At 41.0% G+C, this 24,437-nt stretch overlaps 1 protein-coding gene across 1 annotated transcript in view; it reads left to right on the forward strand.

The window, feature by feature from the left end:
- Positions 1–24,437, forward strand: part of LOC132994297 (piezo-type mechanosensitive ion channel component 2-like) — a 64,279-nt gene that overhangs the window by 38,347 nt on the left and 1,495 nt on the right. The window contains exons 41-54 of the mRNA XM_061064558.1: positions 14,349–14,448; positions 14,548–14,695; positions 14,774–14,861; positions 15,394–15,520; positions 16,699–16,857; positions 17,730–17,877; positions 17,983–18,171; positions 18,424–18,516; positions 18,597–18,763; positions 22,266–22,382; positions 22,690–22,769; positions 22,995–23,208; positions 23,411–23,552; positions 23,639–24,408. Of these exons, the coding sequence (XP_060920541.1) occupies positions 14,349–14,448; positions 14,548–14,695; positions 14,774–14,861; positions 15,394–15,520; positions 16,699–16,857; positions 17,730–17,877; positions 17,983–18,171; positions 18,424–18,516; positions 18,597–18,763; positions 22,266–22,382; positions 22,690–22,769; positions 22,995–23,208; positions 23,411–23,552; positions 23,639–23,740 (1,874 nt within the window). The 3' untranslated portion in view covers positions 23,741–24,408. The remainder of the gene's footprint in view (positions 1–14,348; positions 14,449–14,547; positions 14,696–14,773; positions 14,862–15,393; positions 15,521–16,698; positions 16,858–17,729; positions 17,878–17,982; positions 18,172–18,423; positions 18,517–18,596; positions 18,764–22,265; positions 22,383–22,689; positions 22,770–22,994; positions 23,209–23,410; positions 23,553–23,638; positions 24,409–24,437) is intronic.

Below are 24,437 nucleotides of genomic sequence, written 5' to 3' on the forward strand. Positions count from 1 at the left end.
CACTTCAATCACAGTACATTTCAATCATAGTACACTTCAATCATAGTGCACTTCAATCATAGTGTACTTTATTCATAGTGCACATCAATCATAGTACACTTAATCATAGTACACTTCAATCATAGTGTACTTTATTCATAGTGCACTTCAATCATAGTACACTTCAATCATAGTGTACTTTATTCATAGTGCACTTCAATCACAGTACATTTCAATCATAGTACACTTCAATCATAGTACACTTTAATCATAGTGCACTTCAATCATAGTACACTTCAATCACAGTACATTTCAATCATAGTGTACTTTATTCATAGTGCACATCAATCATAGTACACTTAATCATAGTGCACATCAATCATAGTGTACTTTATTCATAGTGCACTTTAATCACAGTACACATCAATCATAGTACACTTTAATCATAGTGCACTTCAATCATAGTACACTTCAATCATAGTAACAAAGACAAAACTAATTTTTTTTTTAATGGGAGCCAAACCTGCCAGAGAGAAACTTCAAATGCAGCTCGTGACACATTACAAACTTAATCCTCATTTGAACAAAGTCATAAGCACATCCTTCTTTCATCTAAGAAACATTGCAAAAGTTAGACCGTTTTAATCGCAGAAAGACATTTTAATTCATGCTTTTATCACCAGTCGTATTGATTATTGCAATTCCCTTTTTTAACTGCAAGGTGTTGAGAATGCCGCAGCCAGAGTCCTCACAAGAAAAAACAAATACGATCATGTAACTCCACTTTGAAAAACTGCACTGGCTCAAAGTTCTTGAATTGTTTTCAAAGCTTTCCTCGGCCTTGCTCCTCCATACATCTCTGGTCTTATTTCATTTGATGTTCCAGCCCGCTCTCTCAGGTCCTTCTCTCTCTCATATTTTATTCATTTTTTAACATAACAAACACAGAACAAGACAGCACAGACGTAGCCAAATTACTGAAGAAAAAAAATAAATATATATATATATATATATATTTAAAAAATAATAATAATAATAACATACATGGGTCGTAATAACATATATCATATCAGATACAATCTTATCTACCTAAATTACATCAAAGGGAAAAACATGACTATGACGTATTTTTGAAAATAAAGTGTGGGCACCCTTTCTGCAATAAGCCAACCAGATCAATGGGAAGATAATCTATGAAGGGTTATCAAATATTATAAAATAGGTTGTTATTGCCTTTTAATTTAGCACTGAGGTGTTCCATAGGAAAAACCTTAAATGTTTCTCTGTACCACTGATGGAGGCTTCTCCTGAATCCACTGAAACAGAATACATCACCTCGCTAGGAGCAGAAGTTTACCCTTTAGAACGAGCTGTCCTGCTGATAGAGAGAACTGTTGCGTAGGTAAGTTCAGGAGAAACAATGCTGCCTCTAGTTTTATTGTTCTGTGAAAAATTAAGCCAAGCTCCTGGGCAACATTTTTCCAATACCTGGATATTAAGGGACATTGCCAAACACAGTGATAATAAGTTCCTACTTCTTTTTTACACAGAGGGTGGAAATCTGAGGATTCATTTTGTTTAAAAATTGTGGTGTTCGCTGAAGTCTATGTAATATTCTGTATTGGCTCTCTTTGAGTCGATTACATGTAAAGATTTTCCTAGCTGAAACAAAGGTACCTGACCATGCCTCAGTGCTAAGTTCAACCTCCAAGTCCCTTTCCCATAATTCCCTAGTTCTCTCAACCCTATCACAATTAATAGGATGTAATTTGTCATAAAAAAGGGAAATTATTTTTCCGTTGTTGAGAGCATTTAAACTAAAATTGAGAAGAAAACCTTCAATTGAGCTCAACAATGGTTGATCAGTGGGGATAATCAGATCTGATTGGACAAAATGCCTAACTTGGAGAAAACCAAAGAAGTGGCTGTTTGGTATTCTGTATTTGGTCTGGAGTTGATTGAATGACATAAAATCACCATTTTGATCTTAGACCCCTTGAATACCAGTCATTGAAAATACTTTTCCCTATACCTGGAGAGAAGGCTTTATTTTGAGTCAGAGGTTGTAATGCTGATGAAAAACCTCTCAATGTGTTTAGTGAGATCTCTCCAGATTCTAAGTGTGCTAAACATGACAGCGTTGTTTTAACATCTGCTGGCAGTTCACCAGCATCAGTTGAGAGGAGACTGAAAGGAGAGAGAGGGGAACAGCACCATGAATCTGTTAGAGGCTCCCCTTGATGTATAAAATGGTTTAGCCAGCGTGATATTATCCTGCCATGGCAGGCCCAATTGTAATATAGAAAGTTAGGAAGTGCTTGACCCCCCCCTGTCAATTGGCAGCTGTAAGGTCTTCATCTTTAGCCTAGATTTCTTGCCATGCCATATACATTTTGAAAGAGATCTTTCGATATCCACAATAACTCTTCTATTGATTTTAAGTGGCAGCATTTGCATTGGGTACAACATCCTGGGGAGCACATTCATCTTAACCAAGCTTATTCTACCCATCCATGACAGGGGAAGATCAAACCATCTGTTGAGGTCATTTTTAACTGCTTTCAAAGTTGGCATAAAATTTAATTTATACAATTCTTTTATGTCTGCTGATACTCTAATCCCCAGATAGGTAAAGCCTGAAATTGACCAACTGAACGGAAAATTAACAAGGGTATCCGGGTCACCAAAGTCTCCGAGAGGCAAGGCCTCTGATTTGTCATAATTAATTTTGTACCCTGAAATTTGGCCAAATTGACTTATAATCGATTCCAATACCGGTATGGAGCTCTCTGGATTAGTAATAAACAACAATATATCATCAGCATAGAGCGAGATCCTGTATTCTGTGTCTCCCAATGTAACACCAGAAAAACAATGGTGGGTTCTAATGGCCTCTGTGAGAGGCTCAAGCGCATGTGCGAATAAAAGCAGCGAAAGGGGACAGCCCTGGCGTGTGCCTCTATTCAGAGGGAACTGTTGTGGCCAAATGGCCATATGAATTATTTACAGTTAAAAAATCGAAAAGAGCCAAACATTAATGAATTTAGAATTATTTGTTTATATTATTGTTTATTCTGGTTTATTTTGGTTTTACATTTTGTTCATTGATTTGGGGGTATTTGTGCATTATTTCTCCCTCTATGGGGCGGAGCCGCGGCGTATCAGCAGTGTAATTTAAGTTGATTAAGGACACCTGGGGTGAGGGTGAGAGTGGGGAAGCGGAACAGTTTTTTGACTGCAAAGGGCCGCTTAGGATATACATTATATAGCGATCTGTTTGTTTATTTTATTTTGTTAAGTTTATTTTTGCTGAAAAGTTTTCTATTAATAAATGTAGTTTATAAGTTGACTTTGAATCCGCGGCTGCCTTTTGTTTTTATTTGATAGCATGTTAAATCCGCTCAGCAACTACTTACCTAATTGATTTTGTTTGAAGCCATCATATCAAGTCAAAAAACTCCGCTACGATCAAGAAGAAACACACTGTGAACAGGACAAGACGCTGGAGAGGAAACACTGGTCCGGTCGTGAGTAAACAAATAAATGATGAATGGATCGGCGTTCAACGCTTTGTATGACATGTCGAAAATGTTGGATGAGAATTAAAATACAAGAGACGATATGAACAGACTGAAGAAGAGTGCAAATTAACATGTTTATGGATCTGAGCTGTGTTTGAAGAGTTGACGGACGGCGCTGATCTAAATGCAACGCAATATAGGCTAAACATGCTCCGTAAGCAAGGGAGCGTCACGAAATGATGTCTTGCTGCGCTCCGCAAAAAATAAATAAATAAACAAAACTGTCATCATAATAACGAGTGATAAATAAAATAAAGCATGGAGCCTCCCAAGACCTCTGCCGAGGCAGAAGAAATGTTAAAAGCTCTCAAAGCATCCCGTAAAGGAAAATTAGGAGCGTGCACAAGGAAAATGAACGAAATAAAAGCTTTGCTGCATGATGGTGGATGTATTGATGATGTCAATAAAAGTTTAAAAACTTTTCATGAAACGGTGGATCATTTCAATGATGTGCATAACTCTGTGCAAATGCTCTTATCAGAGGCGGAGAAAGAGGAGGATCATGAAGACTGGTTTGAGCCTAGGATGATCAACTTTAAATATTGTGTGAAAGAGGTTGAAATATGGAAAAAGGAACAAATTGCACAATTGAACCTCAGGACAGCATCTCTAACGTGTCAAGAAAATCAAGAGGATCAAAGGCTTCTTCCTCAGCATCATTGGCATGTAGGAAGGCAGCTGCTGAAAATGCTGCCCTGCTGGCCAAAGCTGCTGCATTAAAGGACAAACATGCACTGTTACTGCAAGAAGCAAAGCTGAAGACGGAATTGGAGAACATGGAGCTCAATGCAGAAATTGCAGCATCTGCTGCCAAAATAAAAATTCTCCAAAACACTCAAATGGATGAAAGGTACCCAGGACCTGGAATGGAGGAAGAAACTCGATTGGATGGAATTAATGCATATCTGGATGCGAATAGACAAAGGAAAATAGACTTTATGAATCCTGAGGTCTCACCGGTGGAGTTTATGAGAATGGGTGCAGTGCCTAAAACACCCCTCCAGAAAACTGTTGAAACAATGCATCATCAAAGATCTTCTCTGGACCAAAACGATTTTCACAACCCTTCACAATCAACTAAACGTTCAAAGCCTTCCAGGTTACACAGTAGGGATGACTCAGTCTGTAGCCACGACAATCATGACAACATTAACACAGGGCAAAGACAGAACGACATTGCTGAACTTATAATAATGCAACAAAAACTAGCCATGCTGCCGACTATGAAGATAACAATATTTGATGGTGATCCTATGGCATATAAATCTTTTATGCAGGCATTTAACCACCTTATTGAGGATAAAACCAATAGCAGCCAGGATAGGCTCTATTTTCTTGAGCATTACACCTCAGGCCAGCCTAAAAGTCTTGTCCGAAGCTGTCTACATATGGATGCACAAAGAGGTTTTATAAAAGCCAAACAATTATTAAAGGAGCACTATGGGGACGAAATCAAAATATCCTGTGCTTATTTGGAAAAGGCATTGAAGTGGACGCTTATTAAAGCTGATGATGGAGGAGCACTGAATGCATATGTAACATACTTGAGAGTATGCTGTAATGCTATGCAGGATTTGCAGCACATGGAGGAGCTTGATATTCCCTCAACTTTAAGGTCAATCGCATCCAAACTTCCTTATAAACTTCGAGAAAGATGGCGAATGGCAGCCTATGATGTTTTGCAAAGAACAAACAGGAGAGCTAGATTCCAACACCTTGTGGAATTCATGGAAAAACAAGCAAATATACTTCTGGATCCATTGTTTGGAGATATTCAAGACCACCACCTGTCTAACAAAAGGATGGTAACAAGAAACCAAACAGTGAACCTAAAAGTACATAAGAGCCAAGGTAGCAGCTTTGCTACTATATTAACAACAGACTTTCAAGGTAGTGCTTCACACCCAGGTATGGGACAGCACTGCACATTCAAACAGCAGCCAGCAGGTGGCAGTCCTGCTTCTCAATGTACTTTCTGTAAAGACAAGCATGTACTAACAGATTGTGTAAAATTTAAAGTCCTTCCACACAAAAAAAAGGTTTGATTTCCTAAAAACAAATGGTCACTGCTTTGGATGTTTAATAAAAGGACATATAAGCAAAAACTGCAAACAAAGGCTGACATGTCAAAAGTGTAACGGGAATCACCCAACAATTTTACACATAGAAGGCATAGGAACGACATATCAAGAACTCAAACCCAATGCTAGCCCTACCAAAACAAAAGAAACATCCGTCAGCAGTGCTCTTGTTTCAACTGATGAAGTAACTGGGGCCGGTAGGGACTGCGCATTAGCCATTGTGCCAGTCAGAGTAAAAGTTGATAAAGGAAATAAATTCATCTCAACTTATGCATTCCTCGATCCTGGCAGCTCTGCATCATTCTGCACAGAGAATCTGATGAAGCAGCTGAACCCTAAAGCAAGGAGAACTACGGTTGTCTTAAAAACCATGGGGCAGGAAAGGCCTGTAAAGAGTTATGAACTCACTGGATTGGAGATAGGTAACTTGGAGGGCAGCACCTACCTTAACCTACCCAAAGTGTTCACACAAAGTGAGATACCTGTCTCAAAGGAGAATATACCTACCTCTAAGGATCTCGAAAGATGGCCATATCTAAACAGAATACAACTGAATGAAATTGATGCTGATATTGATCTTCTAATAGGAGTTGATGTGCCTAAAGCAATGGAACCATGGGACATAACAAATAGCCAAGGAAATGGACCATATGCAGTTAAGACAGTGTTTGGATGGGTGGTAAATGGGCCACTTTATTCTTGTTCTGCTGTGGAATCTGGACCCGTGGTAGCAATGGCCAATCGAATATCAGTTGGTCAACTAAAGTATCTCCTGATAAGACAATATAATCAGGACTTCCCTGAAAAGGCCTGTGAAGAGAAAAATGAAATGTCAGATGAGGACAGAAGATTCATGAAGATAGCATCAACCTCAGTTGTACAAAAAGATGGACACTATCACCTGCCTTTGCCTTTTCGCAACAAAGAGACCGTAATGCCTGACAACTATGAAATGGCAGAACAGCGCACCTTAAATCTTCTTAGGAGATTCAAAGGGGATGAAGGTTATGCAATGGAGTACAAAAGTTTCATGGATCATGTGTTCAAGAAAGGATTTGCAGAGATAGTGCCAACTGAACAGCTAGATCGGAGAGACGGACAGGTATGGTACATACCTCATCACGGAGTTTACCATCGTCAGAAAGGAAAACTGAGAGTTATGTTTGACTGTGCTTCATCCTACAAAGGCACATCTTTGAACAAAGAACTCCTCCAAGGTCCTGACCTGGCAAATACTCTCATTGGAGTTCTACTCAGGTTTCGCCAGGAACAAATAGCTTTCATGGCAGATATTGAGGCAATGTTCTATCAGGTAATGGTTAATGACAACCATAGGGACTTCCTCAGGTTTCTGTGGTGGCCTGGTGGAGACACCAACAAACCCTTGGAAGCCTATAGAATGAAGGTTCACCTCTTTGGCGCTGTTTCTTCGCCTAGCATTGCCAATTTTGCTCTAAAACAAACAGCAGAAGACAACTGCTACAAGTACGAAAAGGAGGTAACTGAATCAATCCAACACAATTTCTATGTTGACGACTGCCTCAAATCAGTGGCCACAGTAGATCAAGCCATCAGGCTTAGAAGCTTGCTCTCAGGGAGGCTTCTCATTGACCAAATGGGTCTGTAATAGCCGCCAAGTTCTGATGAGTATTCCTGAACATCAGAGAGCAAAGAATCTCAAGGAACTAAACCTGGACAGAGAGAAACTGCCAGTTGAAAGGGCTCTTGGTATCCAATGGAATACTGAAAGTGATTCCTTTACCTTCAAAATCGCCATCAAGAACAAAGCCCTCACGAGAAGGGGTATTCTTTCCATGGTTAGCTCAATCTATGATTCGTTGGGATTCCTTGCCCCTTTCATTCTCAAGGCCAGGCAAATACTCAAAGAACTCTGCAAATTAAAATGTGGATGGGATGAAATCATCCCAGGAAAACTGGCTAAGCAATGGCAGATCTGGGTTACAGGTTTGGATCAGCTCAGCAGATTTCAAGTGGACAGGTGTATAAAACCTGAGAATTTTGGCCCAATCGACTACAGAACTCCATCACTTCTGTGATGCGAGCGAAATGGGTTATGGCACTGTGAGTTACCTCAGGTTTACAAATGTTGCTGGACAAGTCCATGTCGTATTCATTATGGGGAAATCCAGGGTCACTCCTCTCAAACAGATTACGATCCCCAGGTTGGAGTTGACAGCAGCGACACTTGCTGTAAAGGTGGACAGGATGTTGAAAAGAGAACTACAAGTAGAAATCAAAGACTCTATATTCTGGACAGACAGCACCTCTGTGCTAGGATATATTCATAATCATACAAAGAGATTTCACACTTTTGTTGCCAACAGACTTTCAGTGATCCATGACCTATCTCAAGAAAACCAATGGAGACATGTGGGCTCTAAAGACAACCCAGCAGACGTGGCATCACGTGGGCTGCATGTTGAACCCTTCCTAGAGTCAAGATGGCTCAAGGGTCCCAAGTATCTGGAATTGCAAGAAACAGCTTGGCCAGAGACCCCTAAGAAATTGAGACAAATTCCTCCCGATGATCCAGAGATAAAAAAAAACGAGGCATCTGTTGATAGTCTAAGCATGGTGGAGAAAAATCCAATCAGCAAGTTGATTGAGTATTACTCATCATGGAACAGACTACAAAAAGGTGTTGCTTGGATCTTAAAGTTCAGAGAACTTCTTCTTTTATTAAATCAAAGAAAAAAATCTGCAAAAACTGACCTAAACTCTAGCTGGACATCTGCAAAAACCCTGAAAGACAAAGGTAACCTTTTAAAAATAATCTGTGAAGTACAACATCTGTCTGTAGGAGACATGAAAAATGCTGAAAGGTCAATCATTCTCTATGAGCAAAGACGCTTTTTCTCACAGGAACTCACACACTTGGAAAATGGAAGGAAAGTGAAAATGAGCAGCGCAATCTGTAAACTGGATCCAATGGTGGATGAAGGCATGCTGAGAGTTGGAGGGAGAATATGCAAGTTAGCAATACCTATAAACTTAAAGAATCCAATTATACTACCCAAAAACTCTCACATATCCAAACTACTTTTGCAAAATATCCATCTGCAGACTGGGCACTCAGGGAGAAGCCACATGCTCTCCAGACTACAGCAAAGATTCTGGTTGCCTCATGCAAACTCATCTGCAAGATGAATCATTAAGAACTGTGTCCTCTGCCGCGGCATGCAAGCGAAGGTTGGCGAGCAGAAAATGGCTGATCTTCCAGAGGACAGAGTGTCTCCAGATCTACCACCCTTTACACATGTGGGTATTGATTATTTTGGACCAATAGAGGTGAAGCGGGGCCGGTCAAATGTTAAACGCTGGGGTGTTATCTTTACTTGCCTGGTGAGTCGAGCTGTACACTTAGAAGTGGCAAACTCATTGGACACTGATTCCTGCATTAATGCTCTGCGCAGATTCATGTGTCGCAGAGGAACAGTGACAAGCATCCGCACAGACAATGGGACAAATTTCGTGGGGGCACAGAAGGAGCTTAAAGACACTCTCATCATTTGATCATCACAAAGTGGAAAATGCATTACTGAAGGATGGCGTAAAATGGATATTCAACCCACCATTTGGAGCCCATCACGGTGGAGTGTGGGAAAGGCTAATCAGACCTGTGAAAAAGATTCTTTGCTCTGTCTTAAAGGAGCAAATATTGGATGATGAAACTTTACAAACAGCACTATGTGAGGTCGAAGCAATAATGAACGATAGGCCGATAACAACAGTGTCAAGTGATCTTAACGACCTTGAACCCTTTACACCAAACCACCTCCTTCAACTCAAAACAAAACCAATCATGCTGCCTGGACTCTTTCAGAAGGAAGACCTGTACTCCCGGAGAAGATGGAGACAGGTACAGTACCTAGCAGATCTCTTCTGGCGGAGATGGATTAGAGAATATCTTCCAATCTTACAACAGCGAAACAAGTGGCACCACCCCAAAAGGAACCTTTGCCTGAACGACCTTGTCATCATAGTGGACAACACAGCACCGAGGAGCTCTTGGCTCCTGGGCCGTGTTGTAAAGACATTCCAGGGGTCCAAAGGGCTCGTCCGGAGCGTCTTGGTGAAAACCAAGAGCAGCATCTTACAGAGACCTATTGACAAGCTCTGCCTGCTCTTGGAGGCAGTTAATTAATTAAAAGGGGGCTATGTGCTGGTAACCTCTGGCCTCCCGAGAAATGTATACAAACATAAACACACACACCCCCACTGACTCTCGAGCTCAAGCCCCCTTACATATATACATACATGCTTCGTGCATATCTTGGAACTCTAAACTTACAATCCTAAAGTTGAAGGATCACATGAGCTATTATGAACTATTATGGACTATTGAATGTATGTTGATAATGTATGTAAAGTATTTCTAATTCCTGTCCTTTTGGCCCCATTGAATGTATGATAGGTAATTGTTTTGCTTTAGTGTAAACAATTAGGGGCCGGTATGTTGTGGCCAAATGGCCATATGAATTATTTACAGTAAAAAAATCGAAAAGAGCCAAACATTAATGAATTTAGAATTATTTGTTTATATTATTGTTTATTCTGGTTTATTTTGGTTTTACATTTTGTTCATTGATTTGGGGGTATTTGTGCATTATTTCTCCCTCTATGGGGCGGAGCCGCGGCGTATCGGCAGTGTAATTTAAGTTGATTAAGGACACCTGGGGTGAGGGTGAGAGTGGGGAAGCGGAACAGTTTTTTGACTGCAAAGGGCCGCTTAGGATATACATTATATAGCGATCTGTTTGTTTATTTTATTTTGTTAAGTTTATTTTTGCTGAAAAGTTTTCTATTAATAAATGTAGTTTATAAGTTGACTTTGAATCCGCGGCTGCCTTTTGTTTTTATTTGATAGCATGTTAAATCCGCTCAGCAACTACTTACCTAATTGATTTTGTTTGAAGCCATCACAGGAACATATCAGACACTGAACCATTTACCAGAACTCTTGCAGACGGAGATCTATATAGGAGCTTAACCCATGTAGTGAAACCAGAACCTAAACCAAATCTGTTAAGAACATCAAATAGATACTCCCACTCCACCCAATCAAAAGGCATTTCTGCATCCAATGAAACAGCAAGAATCCTTTTCTTTGTATTTTGTGAAAATTGTATAACATTCAGTAGCCGATGGACATTGGAGTGGGAGTACCTACCTTTTATAAACCCTGTCTGGTCTGATCCAACCAAGATGGGCAAGACCTCCTCCAGTCTTCGAGCCAGAAGCTTGGATAATATTTTGCTATCAACTCCGAGTAAGCTTATTGGTCTGTAAGAAGCACAGCTATCTGAGGGTTTATCTTTTTTTTAAATCAAGGAGATATGGGCAAGATTTAGAGTTGTTGGAAGTGTTCCCCTTTCAAAAGATTCTATAAACATTTTAGTTAAAGGTCCAACCACCAACCTGGACATTTTTTTATAAAATTCAGGGCCGAACCCGTCAGGACCTGGGGCTTTTCCACTTTGTAGAGATTTAATAGTATCCAGTACTTCCTCTGTTGTGATTGGTCTGCATAGATCATTTCTGTTTGTTTCAGACAGAGTTGGGAGATTTATTTTATCAAAAAATCGTTTTCTCAGCAGCAAAGTATTTTGACACTCAGAAGAGTAAAGGTTTTGGTAAAATGTTTTAATTATTTTACTTATAACTTTGGTTTCAAAATGTTGTTTCCCCTTGAAATCTTTGAGTGATGGGATTACACAAGACCCTGCCCGGCCTTTTGCGAGACTGGCAAGGAGCCTGCCAGGTTTGTTTCCAGATTCAAATAATCTATGCTTTGCAAAAAAAATAGCTGATTCTGCTTTTTGGGTTAGAAGTTGATCTAAGGCAGAGCGCGCTGCTTCTAATTTTTTAAACACAGATACGGAGGAAGAGGCTTTAAAGACTCTATCCAAGGTTTTAATTTGCTGCTCAAGCTCTAACTGTTTCGCTAGTGTATTTTTCCTCTTAGCAGCTGTATAAGAAATGATGCCCCCCCTCAGAAAAGCCTTGCCTGTTTCCCATAAAGTAGATGTAGATACATCAGGTGATTCATTAGTGGAAATAAAAAGTTCCCATTGTTTTTCTAAATATGTTACAAATTCAGGATCACTGAGAAGAGATGGATTTAGGCGCCAGTGTCTAGATAGAGGGTCATAATAAGGTGGTAGGAGTTCTATAGAAACTAATGAATGATCCGAAAGGACACATGCATCAATAGAGCAGGATTTAGTCCTGTCGAGTGTTGATCTTGAAACAAATAAATAGTCAATTCTTGAGAAAGACCGATGAGGGCGAGAGAAAAAAGTAAAATCTTTCTCTCGAGGATTAATGATTCTCCATGCATCAAATAAGCCTAGATCTAGACATAGATCCTTTGTGGCTTTTGCCATCCTGGATAGAGGTAAAGTTTTAGATGGACTGTGGTCCATTTCTGGAACCAATCCGCAATTGAAATCTCCTCCTAATATAACAAAAGGGGCGCAAATAGAAGATATATCAGCCAGTGACTTTGAATAAAATGAGCTGTCAAAAGTATTGGGGGCATAAGCACTTCCCATGAGAACATGTTCTCCATATAAAAACCCAGTAATTACAACATACCTTCCTTCTGTATCGTGAATAACTTTTTCAAGTTTAAAACTCATATTTTTGTGGATGAGAATTGCCACCCCTCTACTTTTTGAGTTGAATGAGGAATAAAAGATTTGGCCGACCTAATCACGTTTTAATTTCAGGTGTTCAAGGTCTGTAAGGTGGGTCTCTTGTAATAGTGCCATTTGTACCTTGTCTTTTTTGAGCATAGAAAGTATTTTACGTCTCTTTACCACATTATTGATCCCTTTGACATTTAATGTGATCATTTTAATGTTACTCATTATGTAGCGTGTTTATCTGACAAGAAAAAATAAAATAAGACAATTTAACCTGATATATAACCCACTGTATGTAAAAAAAGATCGATTCAGTATCATTTGACATATAAACTATGCTGACATAAACATATCCATCACCTAAAGATGGAAGAACCAGAACCTTCTCCATGCTCAGAACACTATGCAAATATAAAGCCGGCATAAGAGCATGAAGTGTATGAAGTAACAAAACAGAACAAAAACCAAAAGCTACCAGATGGGTAGTACTATAGGAGCACATGCTGCCAGAAGGAGTCATCACTTCTGGAGGGGAGAAAGCAAAACAAAACAAAAATCCCTCCATATCCACTCCCGTCCCCACAACATAAAGTTATTACATGCCTCTTATATTTGGCATTTAATTACCATAAAGCTTCTATGGCCATAATATTTGAGAAATAAAAAGAGAAAGAAGAGGGCCCCTTGATTGTTATCAATATTTTAGCCAGACAAAAGAGAGACTGCTTCACACCAAGAGACACACTTGGGAAAGACAAAATATAGTTTAGCCATGTTAGCATTTAGATTATTACAGTCTTATATTTAAGAGCTGTTTCAAAATGAAGTTACTGCTGTAACAAAAGAAAGGAAATGAATCATGTCCATATAAAACCCCAGATCAAACTAGAAGAGAGCTATGGTTAACAAGTGACTACTGACCAGATTTATTCCAGTGTGTTGATAAAGTTATCTGCATCTCTCCGTGTTTCAAACTTGTGCTCTGCACCGTTGTAGTTCACTGTCAGTGTTGTCGCCTCTCTTGAACCACAGAAGATAAATCCTGGTGTATAAAGATCCGTTGTCCTTCGTATTCCAGGTTAGGCGTTGCCCTCACTGCTGCCATTATCCTCAGTTTATCCCTGGAGTTGTGCAGACGGATGATCACCGGGCGAGGGCGTGCGCCCCGCGGCCCCGAGCTCCGATGTGCCCGGCCAATTTTAATACGGCTCTTGGTACCGGGTTCCATGTCATCTATGCCATCAGCCATCACCTTCATTTTCTTCTCTGCATCGGCGAGTCTTGCCTCCAGACCGGCCACCGTGTCCTCCACATCCGATACTCTCTGTTCAGCCGCGGTAATGCGTTTGGACTGGCTTTCCAGGGTCGTGGACATTTTTTCCAAAGTCTCAGAGAACTTAGAAAGTTTTTTTTCCATAACGTCGCTAAAGTTCTGAGTTGCCTCGTGAATTAAAGCTGTGGCGTCCATTGTTGGCAGGGTTTTGCCACCTTCATTCGTAGTGCTGTTGTTACAACAATGTGTTGATGTAATAAGCTAAACTGGTTACATTAGACCGTCTCAAATATAATTAAAATAGAGCGGGAGCTCGGTGAAAACACGTCCTCTAGCCAACCATCGTCACAGGACCCAGGTCCTTCTCCTTTAAAGGTCCCTCATGGGACCACCACGAGCTCTGGGTGTTCTTAAACTGAAGACCTGCCTTTCATCTGGCTTTTAATTAGGAGGGATTTTACTGCTTTGACTTTTTCCTTCATCATTGTTTTTACATTTCTTTTATCTCTTTATTTTGTTTTATTTCATGAAAACACAAAGAATGTCAATTCTTTGTGTTTTCATTCTGCTCTTTTGTGAAGCACTTTGGGCTTATGTATGAAAGGTGCTGTACAAATAAAGGTGAGTCCAGGTTGGTCCAGGTGAGTCCAGGTGAATCCAGGTGAGTCCAGGTGAATCCAGGTGAGTGGTGCAGCAGCAGACAGAAGTCAGAGGACAGACCAGGCTGATGAATGAGTTTCTGTTTTTCTTCTTTGTGTCTTTGTAGGCAGTGTTAGCTCCAGAGCCCAGCAGCTCAGCAGGGTCCATCTGCTGCTGGAGAAAGTCCAAGAGGTTTTTATGAGATCCAAGAACACCTGTGTTAGCAGGTAAGGTAACACCTGAGCTAACCATCATCCAGTGTCAAACAGCTTTTTATGGATAATGTTCTCTCTCTCTCTCTCTCTCTCTCTCTCTCTCTCTGTCAGGTGTTTGTCTCTCTATCGTCCTGTTCTTCAGTTCTTTAGAGCTCTCGTCCAACCAGAATACAGCGCTGTAACTGATGTCTACGTCCTCATGTTCCTGGCTGACACCGTCGACTTCATCATCATCGTCTTTGGCTTCTGGGCTTTCGGGGTAAAACATCGTTCACAGTCTGTTCATCACATTCTGTTGAACTCCACTCTACTCACTCTGTTCAACTCCATTTCCCAGAAACACTCTGCAGCTGCTGACATCACTTCCTCCCTCTCAGAGGACCAGGTCCCTGAAGCTTTCCTGGTGATGGTTCTGATCCAGTTTGGTGAGTTTACCTGTCTGTCTGTCTGTGTGTCTGTCTGTGTGTCTGTCTGTCTGTCTGTCTGTCTGTCTGTCTGTGTCTGTCTTTCTGTGTGTCTGTCTGTCTGCCTGTCTGTCTGTCTGTGTGTCTGTCTGTCTGTGTGTCTGCCTGTCTGTCTGTCTGTGTGTCTGTCTGTGTCTGTCTGTGTCTGTCTTTCTGTCTGTCTGTCTGTCTGTCTGTGTGTCTGTCTGTGTCTGTGTCTGTGTCTGTCTTTCTGTGTGTCTGTCTGTCTGTCTGCCTGTCTGTGTGTCTCTCTGTCTGTCTGTGTGTCTGTCTGTCTGTCTGTGTGTCTGTCTGTCTGTCTGTGTGTCTGTCTGTGTCTGTGTCTGTCTTTCTGTGTGTCTGTCTGTCTGCCTGTCTGTCTGTGTGTCTGCCTGTCTGTCTGCCTGTCTGTCTGTCTGTCTGTCTGTCCGTCCGTGTGTCTGTGTTTGTGTCTGTCTGTCTGTCTGCTTTTCTCACTGTCTACCTGTCTCACTGTCCACCTGTCTGTCTGCAGGTACCATGGTGATAGACAGGGCTCTGTATTTGAGGAAGACAGTTTTGGGGAAGTTGGTCTTTCAGGTGATTTTGGTTTTTGGGATTCACTTCTGGATGTTTTTCATCCTGCCGACGGTCACTGAGAGGTAACTCACCTTTACCTGTCTGTCTCTCTCCTACCCGTCTGTCTCACTGTTACCTTTTATTCTAACCTTTACCTGTCTGTCTGACCTTTACTTGTCTGTCTGTCTCTAACCTGTCTCTCTCTCTAACCTGCCTGTCTGTCTCTCTCTAACCTGTCTGTCTCTCTGCCTGTCTCTCTCTCTAACCTGTCTTTCCTCTGTCTTACCTGTCTCTCTCTCTCTAACCTGTCTCTCTCTCTCTAACCTGCCTGTCTGTCTGTCTCTCTCTAACCTGTCTCTCTCTCTCTAACCTGCCTGTCTGTCCTCTGTCTTACCTGTCTGTCTCTCTGCCTGTCTCGCTCTCTCTTACCTGTCTGTCTCTCTCTCTAACCTGTCTGTCTCTCTCTAACCTGTCCCTCTCTCTCTAACCTGTCTGTCTCTCTAACGTGTCTGTCTCTCTCTCTCTATCCTACCTGTCTCTCTCTCTCTCTCTAACCTGCCTGTCTCTCTCTCTAACCTGCCTGTCTGTCCTCTGTCTTACCTGTCTGTCTCCCTGCCTGTCTCGCTCTCTCTTACCTGTCTGTCTCTCTCTCTAACCTGTCTGTCCTCTGTCTTACCTGTCTCTCTCTCTCTCTAACCTGCCTGTCTGTCTCTCTCGAACCTGTCTGTCTCTCTTACCTGTCTGTCTCTCTGCCTGTCTCGCTCTCTCTGCCTGTCTCTCTCTCTAACCTGTCTGTCTCTCTCTAACCTGTCCCTCTCTCTCTAACCTGTCTGTCCTCTGTCTTACCTGTCTCTCTCTCTCTAACCTGCCTGTCTGTCTCTCTCTAACCTGCCTGTCTGTCTCTCTCTAACCTGTCAGTCTCTCTAACGTGTCTGTCCCTCTCTCTCTAACCTGTCAGTCTCTCTAACGTGTCTGTCTCTCTCTCTCTAACCTGTCCCTCTCTCTCTAACCTGTCAGTCTCTCTAACGTGTCTGTCCCTCTCTCTCTAACCTGTCAGTCTCTCTAACGTGTCTGTCTCGCTCTCTCTAACCTGTCTGTCTCTCTCTAACCTGTCTCTCTCTCTCTAACCTGTCAGTCTCTCTAACGTGTCTGTCTCTCTCTCTCTAACCTGTCCCTCTCTCTCTAACCTGTCAGTCTCTCTAACGTGTCTGTCTCTCTCTTTCTGACCTGTCTGTCTCGCTGCCTGTCTCTCTCTCTCCAGGCGTTTCAGTCAGAACCTGGTGGCTCAGCTCTGGTACTTTGTGAAGTGTGTGTACTTCGGTCTGTCGGCCTATCAGATTCGATCGGGTTACCCCACACGAGTTCTGGGAAACTTCCTGACGAAGAGCTACAACTACCTGAACCTCTTCCTGTTCCAAGGGTGAGACTCCGCCCACTCAGGACTGTTAGCCTAGCTTAGCATTAAACACAGAAGTGCTTTGAGTGACAGAGCAAAGACAGGAAGTCGGGACGGCAGCAGAATAAAGAAAGATGAGTAAAACATGAAGAAAGGATGAAGAGATTACAAGTCATTCAATGATTAAAGGAAAGAAAAGTCTGTAAAGTGGTTTAAAAGAAGTCACTGAATCTGCTCTTCTGATCTCCCATTGGCTGTACCAAAGTGGGCGGGACATAGACATTCAAAGTTGATCAGTTATGAAATGAAGGATCAATACCCTGCCTCTTTATTTGAATAAAATGAAAACAATGATAACTTTAACTAAAATGAATAAAGAACCACATGAACAGATCTAATGAGTCAATAAGAAACAGAAAGGCTGGGTTATAAGATAAATGATAAGAGGTTCATAATCGAAGCTCGGCTATCGTACTTCAACTTTGACCCCAGCAGCAGTATCACGTTTGAGATTCAGGTGACACCAGCTGTCCAGTCAGGATGATTCTCAGCTCGTAGAAGAGTCTCAAGAGTGTATCTTTAGATCTGTGGTTTAAAGGCACAGGTACAGATGAGTTCAAACTGCTTCCTTTCTTTGGTGGGGTACATATTCCTCTTAACACTTTCACATATTCTGGACGGAAGTTGTTCACTAATGCTGAGATATTATTTGGTTGATCTATGGCGCCGTATAAACCCGTCCTGCCATGACCTTTGCACCCTGATGAAGGCTCTGCCACACTTCTTTAACCTTTAACCATGAACTCATAAAGGCTCTTTCATAACACATCAACTGTCTTACCACCTGTCTGGCTTACCACCTGTCTGTCTTTACCTGTCTGTGGTTCTGTCTGAAGGTTCCGTCTGGTTCCCTTCCTGACGGAGTTGAGGGCGGTGATGGACTGGGTGTGGACGGACACCACCCTGTCTCTGTCCTCCTGGATCTGTGTGGAGGACGTCTACGCCCACTGCTTCGTCTTAAAGTGCTGGAGGGAGTCCGAGAAAGTACGTGTGTGTGTGTGTGTGTGTGTGTGTGTGTGTGTGTGTGTGTGTGTCTGTGTGTGTAATGTAGTGTGTGTGTAATGTAGTGTGTATTGTGTGTGTACGCAGAGGTACCCTCAGCCCCGCGGGCAGAAGAAGAAGCGGGTGGTGAAGTACGGGATGGGCGGGCTCATCGTTCTGCTGCTCATCTGTATCGTTTGGTTCCCGCTGCTCTTCATGTCGCTCGTCAAATCTGTCGCTGGAGTCATCAACCGACCGCTCGATGTCTCTCTGACCATCACACTGGGAGGCTTCCAGGTAAACTTACCTGTTCTGACTCACCTGTACTGACTCACCTGTTCAGACTCACCTGTTCAGACTCACCTGTTCTGACTCACCTGTTCTGACTCACCTGTACTGACTCACCTTTTCTGGCTCACCTGTACTGACTCACCTGTTCAGACTCACCTGTTCAGACTCACCTTTTCTGACTCACCTGTTCAGACTCACCTGTTCAGACCAGCTGTAGCTGTAGATTATTGTAGCAGTATTCGCTGTTGTTGTCGACAGCCTATCTTCACGATGAGCGCTCAACAGAATCAGCTCTGGGATCTGACTGAGGAAGACTTCAGCTCCTTCACCGCCTCCTACAGCTACACACCTGTAAGCAGTAACACTACACATACTCATTGTAGTACAGCTTGTAGTTGTATAGCATTTCATCATTGGGCTGGCTTTCCCAGAGTGCCTTGCAGTTCCTGGAAGCATACGGTCCTGAGGACGTGACAGTGGCAGAGCTGCAGGGCAGCAGTAACTCTCTGTGGACCATCAGTCCACCCAGCAGGCAGTACCTGAGCCAAGTGCTGCACCTGGACCACTTCCCCCTGACCCTATCCTGGACTGTTCAGAGGTCAGCTTTATCTCACCGATCAGACATCATCAATGAATACTAATCAATACTTCTGTTAGTCATTAATAAATACTGATCAATACTTCTATTAGTCATTCTGTTGTTGTAGTTGTTGTAGTAGTAGTAGTAGTAGTAGTAGTAGTAGTAGTAGTTGTTGTTGTTGTTGTAGTAGTAGTTGTGATAGTAGTTGTTGTGGTAGTTGTTGTGGTTGTTGTAGTTGTTGTAGTAGTAGTTTGTAGTTCAATACTTCTGTTAGTCATTAATAGAAGTGGGCGGCAGTAGCTCAGTCTGTAGGGACTTGGGTTGGGAATCGGAAGGTCGCCGGTTCAAGTCCCGGCACGGACCAAGTCCGGAAATTGGTCTGGTAGCTGGAGAGGTGCCAGGCCACTTCCTGAGCACTGCCGAGGTGCCCTTGAGCAAGGCACCTAACCCCCCCCCCCCCACAAGCTCAGGAGCGCCCGCCGTAGGGCAGCCCCCTCACTCTGAGACCTCTCCATTAGTGCATGTCCACAGGATCCTGTTTGTGCGTGTGTGTGTATTTCAGTTCATGTTTGTGTAGCATGTTTACTAGACAGAGTGTAAAAACGAATTTCCCCTCGCGGGATCAATAAAGTATAAATTCTTCTTCTTCTTCTTCTTAATAAATACTGATCAATACTTCTATTAGTCATTCTGTTGTAGTTGTAGTAGTAGTAGTTGTTGTGTTTGTTGTTGTGGTGGTAGAAGAAGTTGTTGTGGTAGTGGTTGTTGTTGTGGTAGTGGTTGTTGTTGTTGTAGTAGAAGAAGTTGTTGTAGTTGTTGAAATTGTTGTTGTGGTTGTTGTTGTGGTGGTAGTTGTTGTTGTTGTGGTAGTTGTTGTTGAAGTTGTTGTAGTAGTTGTTGTTGTAGATGTTGTGGTGGTTGTTGTTGTAGTTGTTGTTGTGGTGGTAGTTGTTGTTGTTGTGGTAGTTGTTGTAGTAGTAGTTGTTGTAGCTGTTGTGGTAGTTGTTGTAGTTGTAGTTGTCGTGTTTGTTGTAGTAGTAGTTGTAATGGTAGTTGTTGTGGTTGTTGTAGTTGTAGTAGTTTGTAGTTGTTAAAGTGGTTGTTGTAGTTGTTGTTGGGGTTGTTGTAGTAATAGTTGTTGTAGTTTTTGTTGTAGTTGTGGTAGTTGTTGTTGTTGTAGTAGTAATAGTTGTTGTGGTTGTGGTAGTTGTTGTTGTTGTAGTAGTTTGTAGTTGTTAAAGTGGTTGTTGTAGTAATAGTTGTGGTTGTTGTAGTTGTAGTTTGTAGTTGTTTTTGTTGTTGTAGTTGTAGTAGTTTGTAGTTGTTTTTGTAGTTATTGTTGTAGTAGTTGTTGTTGTTGTTGTAGTATTTGTAGTTGTTAAAGTGGTTGTTGTAGTAGTTGTTGTAGTAGTTTGTAGTTGTTGTTGTTGTTGTAGTAGTTTGTAGTTGTTGTAGTAGTTTGTTGTTGTTGTAGTATTTGTAGTTGTTAAAGTGGTTGTTGTAGTAGTTGTAGTAGTTTGTAGTTGTTGTTGTTGTTGTAGTAGTTTGTAGTTGTTAAAGTGGTTGTTGTAGTAGTAGTTGTTGTAGTTGTGGTAGTTGTTGTTGTTGTTGTAGTAGTTTGTAGTTGTTAAAGTGGTTGTTGTAGTAGTTTGTAGTTGTTGTTGTTGTAGTAATAGTTGTGGTTGTTTGTAGTTGTTGTAGTTGTAGTATTTGTAGTTGTTAAAGTGGTTGTTGTAGTAATAGTTGTGGTTGTTTGTAGTTGTTAAAGTGGTTGTTGTAGTAGTTGTTGTTGTTGTTGTTGTAGTATTTGTAGTTGTTAAAGTGGTTGTTGTAGTAATAGTTGTTGTAGTAGTTTGTAGTTGTTTTTGTAGTTGTTGTTGTAGTTGTTGTAGTAGTTTGTAGTTGTTTTTGAAGTTGTTGTTGTAGTAGTTTGTAGTTGTTTTTGAAGTTGTTGTTGTAGTAGTTTGTAGTTGTTGTTGTAGTAGTTTGTAGTTGTTAAAGTGGTTGTTGTAGTAGTTGTTGTTGTTGTTGTAGTAGTTTGTAGTTGTTTTTGAAGTTGTTGTTGTAGTAGTTTGTAGTTGTTGTTGTAGTAGTTTGTAGTTGTTGTTGTAGTAGTTTGTAGTTGTTGTTGTTGTTGTAGTATTTGTAGTTGTTAAAGTTGTTGTTGTAGTAGTAGTTGTTGTTGTAGTAGTTGTTGTAGTAGTTTGTTGTTATAGTTGTTGTTGTAGTAGTAGTTATTGTTGTAGTTTGTTGTTGTTGTTGTTGTAGTATTTGTAGTTGTTAAAGTGGTTGTTGTAGTTGTTGTTGTAGTTGTTGTTGTAGTAGTTTGTAGTTGTTGTTGTAGTAGTTTGTAGTTGTTGTTGTAGTAGTTTGTAGTTGTTGTTGTTGTAGTAGTTTGTAGTTGTTGTTGTTGTAGTATTTGTAGTTGTTAAAGTTGTTGTTGTAGTTGTTGTTGTAGTAGTTTGTTGTTATAGTTGTTGTTGTAGTAGTAGTTATTGTTGTAGTTTGTTGTTGTTGTAGTATTTGTAGTTGTTAAAGTGGTTGTTGTAGTTGTTGTTGTAGTAGTTTGTAGTTGTTAAAGTGGTTGTTGTAGTAATAGTAGTTGTTGTTGTAGTAGTTTGTAGTTGTTAAAGTGGTTGTTGTAGTAATAGTTGTTGTGGTTGTTGTAGTTTGTAGTTGTTAAGTGGTTGTTGTAGTAATAGTTGTGGTTGTTGTAGTTGTTGTTGTAGTAGTTTGTTGTTATAGTTGTTGTTGTAGTAGTAGTTATTGTTGTAGTTTGTTGTTGTTGTAGTATTTGTAGTTGTTAAAGTGGTTGTTGTAGTTGTTGTTGTAGTAGTTTGTAGTTGTTAAAGTGGTTGTTGTAGTAATAGTAGTTGTTGTTGTAGTAGTTTGTAGTTGTTAAAGTGGTTGTTGTAGTAATAGTTGTTGTGGTTGTTGTAGTTTGTAGTTGTTAAGTGGTTGTTGTAGTAATAGTTGTGGTTGTTGTAGTTGTTGTTGTAGTAGTTTGTAGTTGTTAAAGTGGTTGTTGTAGTAATAGTTGTTGTGGTTGTTGTAGTTTTTAGTTGTTAAGTGGTTGTTGTAGTAATAGTTGTTGTGGTTGTTGTTGTTGTTGTAGTAGTTTGTAGTTGTTAAAGTGGTTGTTGTAGTAATGGTTGTTGTAGTTGTTGTTGTTGTAGTAGTTTGTAGTTGTTTTTGTAGTTGTTGTTGTAGTTGTTGTTGTAGTAGTTTGTAGTTGTTTTTGAAGTTGTTGTAGTAGTTTGTAGTTGTTGTTGTAGTAGTTTGTAGTTGTTAAAGTGGTTGTTGTAGTAGTTGTTGTAGTAGTTTGTAGTTGTTGTTGTAGTAGTTTGTAGTTGTTGTTGTAGTAGTTTGTAGTTGTTAAAGTGGTTGTTGTAGTAATGGTTGTTGTAGTTGTTGTTGTTGTAGTAATAGTTGTTGTGGTTGTTGTAGTTTGTAGTTGTTAAGTGGTTGTTGTATTTAAGGTAGTATTAGAGGAACTATAAGTTTTTTTTTTTCTCGACAGGAACTTGAGTCTGGGGGCAAAGGCGGAGCTTGCATCAGGTAAACATGTGACCTACTTGGATGATCAGACTCGCCTGGAACTAATCCAACTGCTGAATGGAACCAGGACACTACCTGTGTGAGTAAAGGGGACGGGCTATGAACACAAGAAGGGGTTGGTCATTAAGGGAACGTGCTGATTGATGGAGTGGACGTGGTTATCTGTCAAAAGGACTGGACTCATGAGTTTGATGAGGTCTGAGTGTTCGTTGGCATGCTAGAGCAAACCAATGGAAACCTGGTTAGCATTAGCATTAGACTTAAAAGAAAATACGTTTTTAGACTACCAATATGTCTACTAAAGCCTTTGGTCTGTTAAAGATGTTTTGTCTTTTCATGTTTTACATTTAAACTCAAGCTTTGTTTGTTTGTTTGTTTGTTTTCAGAGTCATACATGAAGTCTTTCCGTGTTTCATCCGAGCTCCCAGCGACTCCAATGCTAAACCCATCCAACATCTGTATACAGGTATTTGTTGTTGATCTGTTTGTCTCATTCTGTTCAGTTTTTACTGATGAGGTTAACGATCCAGGATCAGCGCTTCACAGGAAACTGAAAAATAAAAACTGATCTGCTGATATCATTTTAACCTTTCAAATGACAAAACAGTTAAGCATCAACATAAATACTGGATGTAAACAGGAAGTTTAACAGAGCTGCTGTGATGTCATCAAACATTTCTCCTCCAATCAGACGAACAGTACATGGACATCCTGCTGGACTTGGAACGCTCAACCAATCACAGCCAAGAGATCCAGGAGTGGTGGATCGTCGACCAACCATCTCCTCGTCTGATACCTGATGAAGGCGGGGCCTCACTGAGTGACAGGAGGGAGGCGGGGCTTCAGCTGTTTGTGTTCAGTGATAAAGTCAGTCCTCCGAGTCTCGGCTTCCTGGCTGGATACGGGTACACATCATTATTATTTACTGCAGTAAAACACACGACTACACGTGACCTCTAGGTGCTGCAGTAGAACATGTATCACTTTAAAGTTCTGGAGTAACTGTTGGAGTATTAGTGGTAGCAGTAGCAGTGATTTGGTAAGAAATAAAGTACATCTTTGGTACCAGAATTCATCTTCTTCTCCTCCCTGTGTTATGGCCTGCAGCATCATGGGATTGTACGCCTCGGTGGTGTTGGTGATCGGGAAGTTTGTCCGAGAGTTCTTCAGTGGGATCAGTCACTCCATCATGTTCGAGGAGCTGCCGTGTGTCGACCGCATCCTCAAACTCTGCACCGATATCTTCCTGGTACACATTCAAACTTTATTAACAACAACAAACATGACAACACTTGTATCCCCACCCACAAACATGCTGTACTGTTTTCTGTGCAGGTGAGGGAGACAGGTGAACTGGAGTTGGAGGAGGAGCTTTACGCCAAACTGATCTTCCTGTATCGATCACCTGAGACGCTGATCAAATGGACCCGGCGATGACATCATCAAGTTTTTACCTGCTGTGACATCATCTGTCAGACATTCTTTAAACAGAGAACATTCTTCTGATGCACAAGCGATTATCATTATAGATGGATAAAAAAGCACTTTCAGGCACTTATTTTGAACGTTTCGGGTAACAGGAAAAAGATGACATTACCTGTATTCTTGGTGACCAATAGGAACACCAGGTAGGCAGAGCTTACCGTGTGATGAACCCAGTCTGATGTGCGGATGTTATTTCATGGCAGACAGTGCTAATGGAAATATAATGTGTTAAATCCTGGAAAACCTGGATCTCTTATTGCAGCTTCATGTAAAAGTCCTTGTCATCCTGGAACGTTCCTGAGTGTAAACGTCCTGAACACACAGACGAGCAGCCAAAGTGTTCAACCAATCAGTGAATGAAGTGTAAATCAGCCCAACCACTACCAAATCTCTAGCCATGTGATTGGACGCTGATGGTGTCACTCACAGGTGTTTAGATATACACTGAAATGCTACTTCCTGTATATTCTCAGCTTCTTCCTGCATTAGGAGTGATCGATTAACAAGTGTCAGATAGTGTTTACATGTAAACAAAATAATCTCAGCTGTCTTCCTTTATTTTAATTATTTTAATTTTTCAATGTTTACAAAACAAGTCTGTTTTTAAAGGGTTAAATGTGGTTCAGGTGAGCTTTAGCTAGCTCTTTCT

This window comes from Labrus mixtus, chromosome 19, assembly GCF_963584025.1.
Source record: "Labrus mixtus chromosome 19, fLabMix1.1, whole genome shotgun sequence".
Lineage (NCBI taxonomy): Eukaryota > Metazoa > Chordata > Actinopteri > Labriformes > Labridae > Labrus > Labrus mixtus.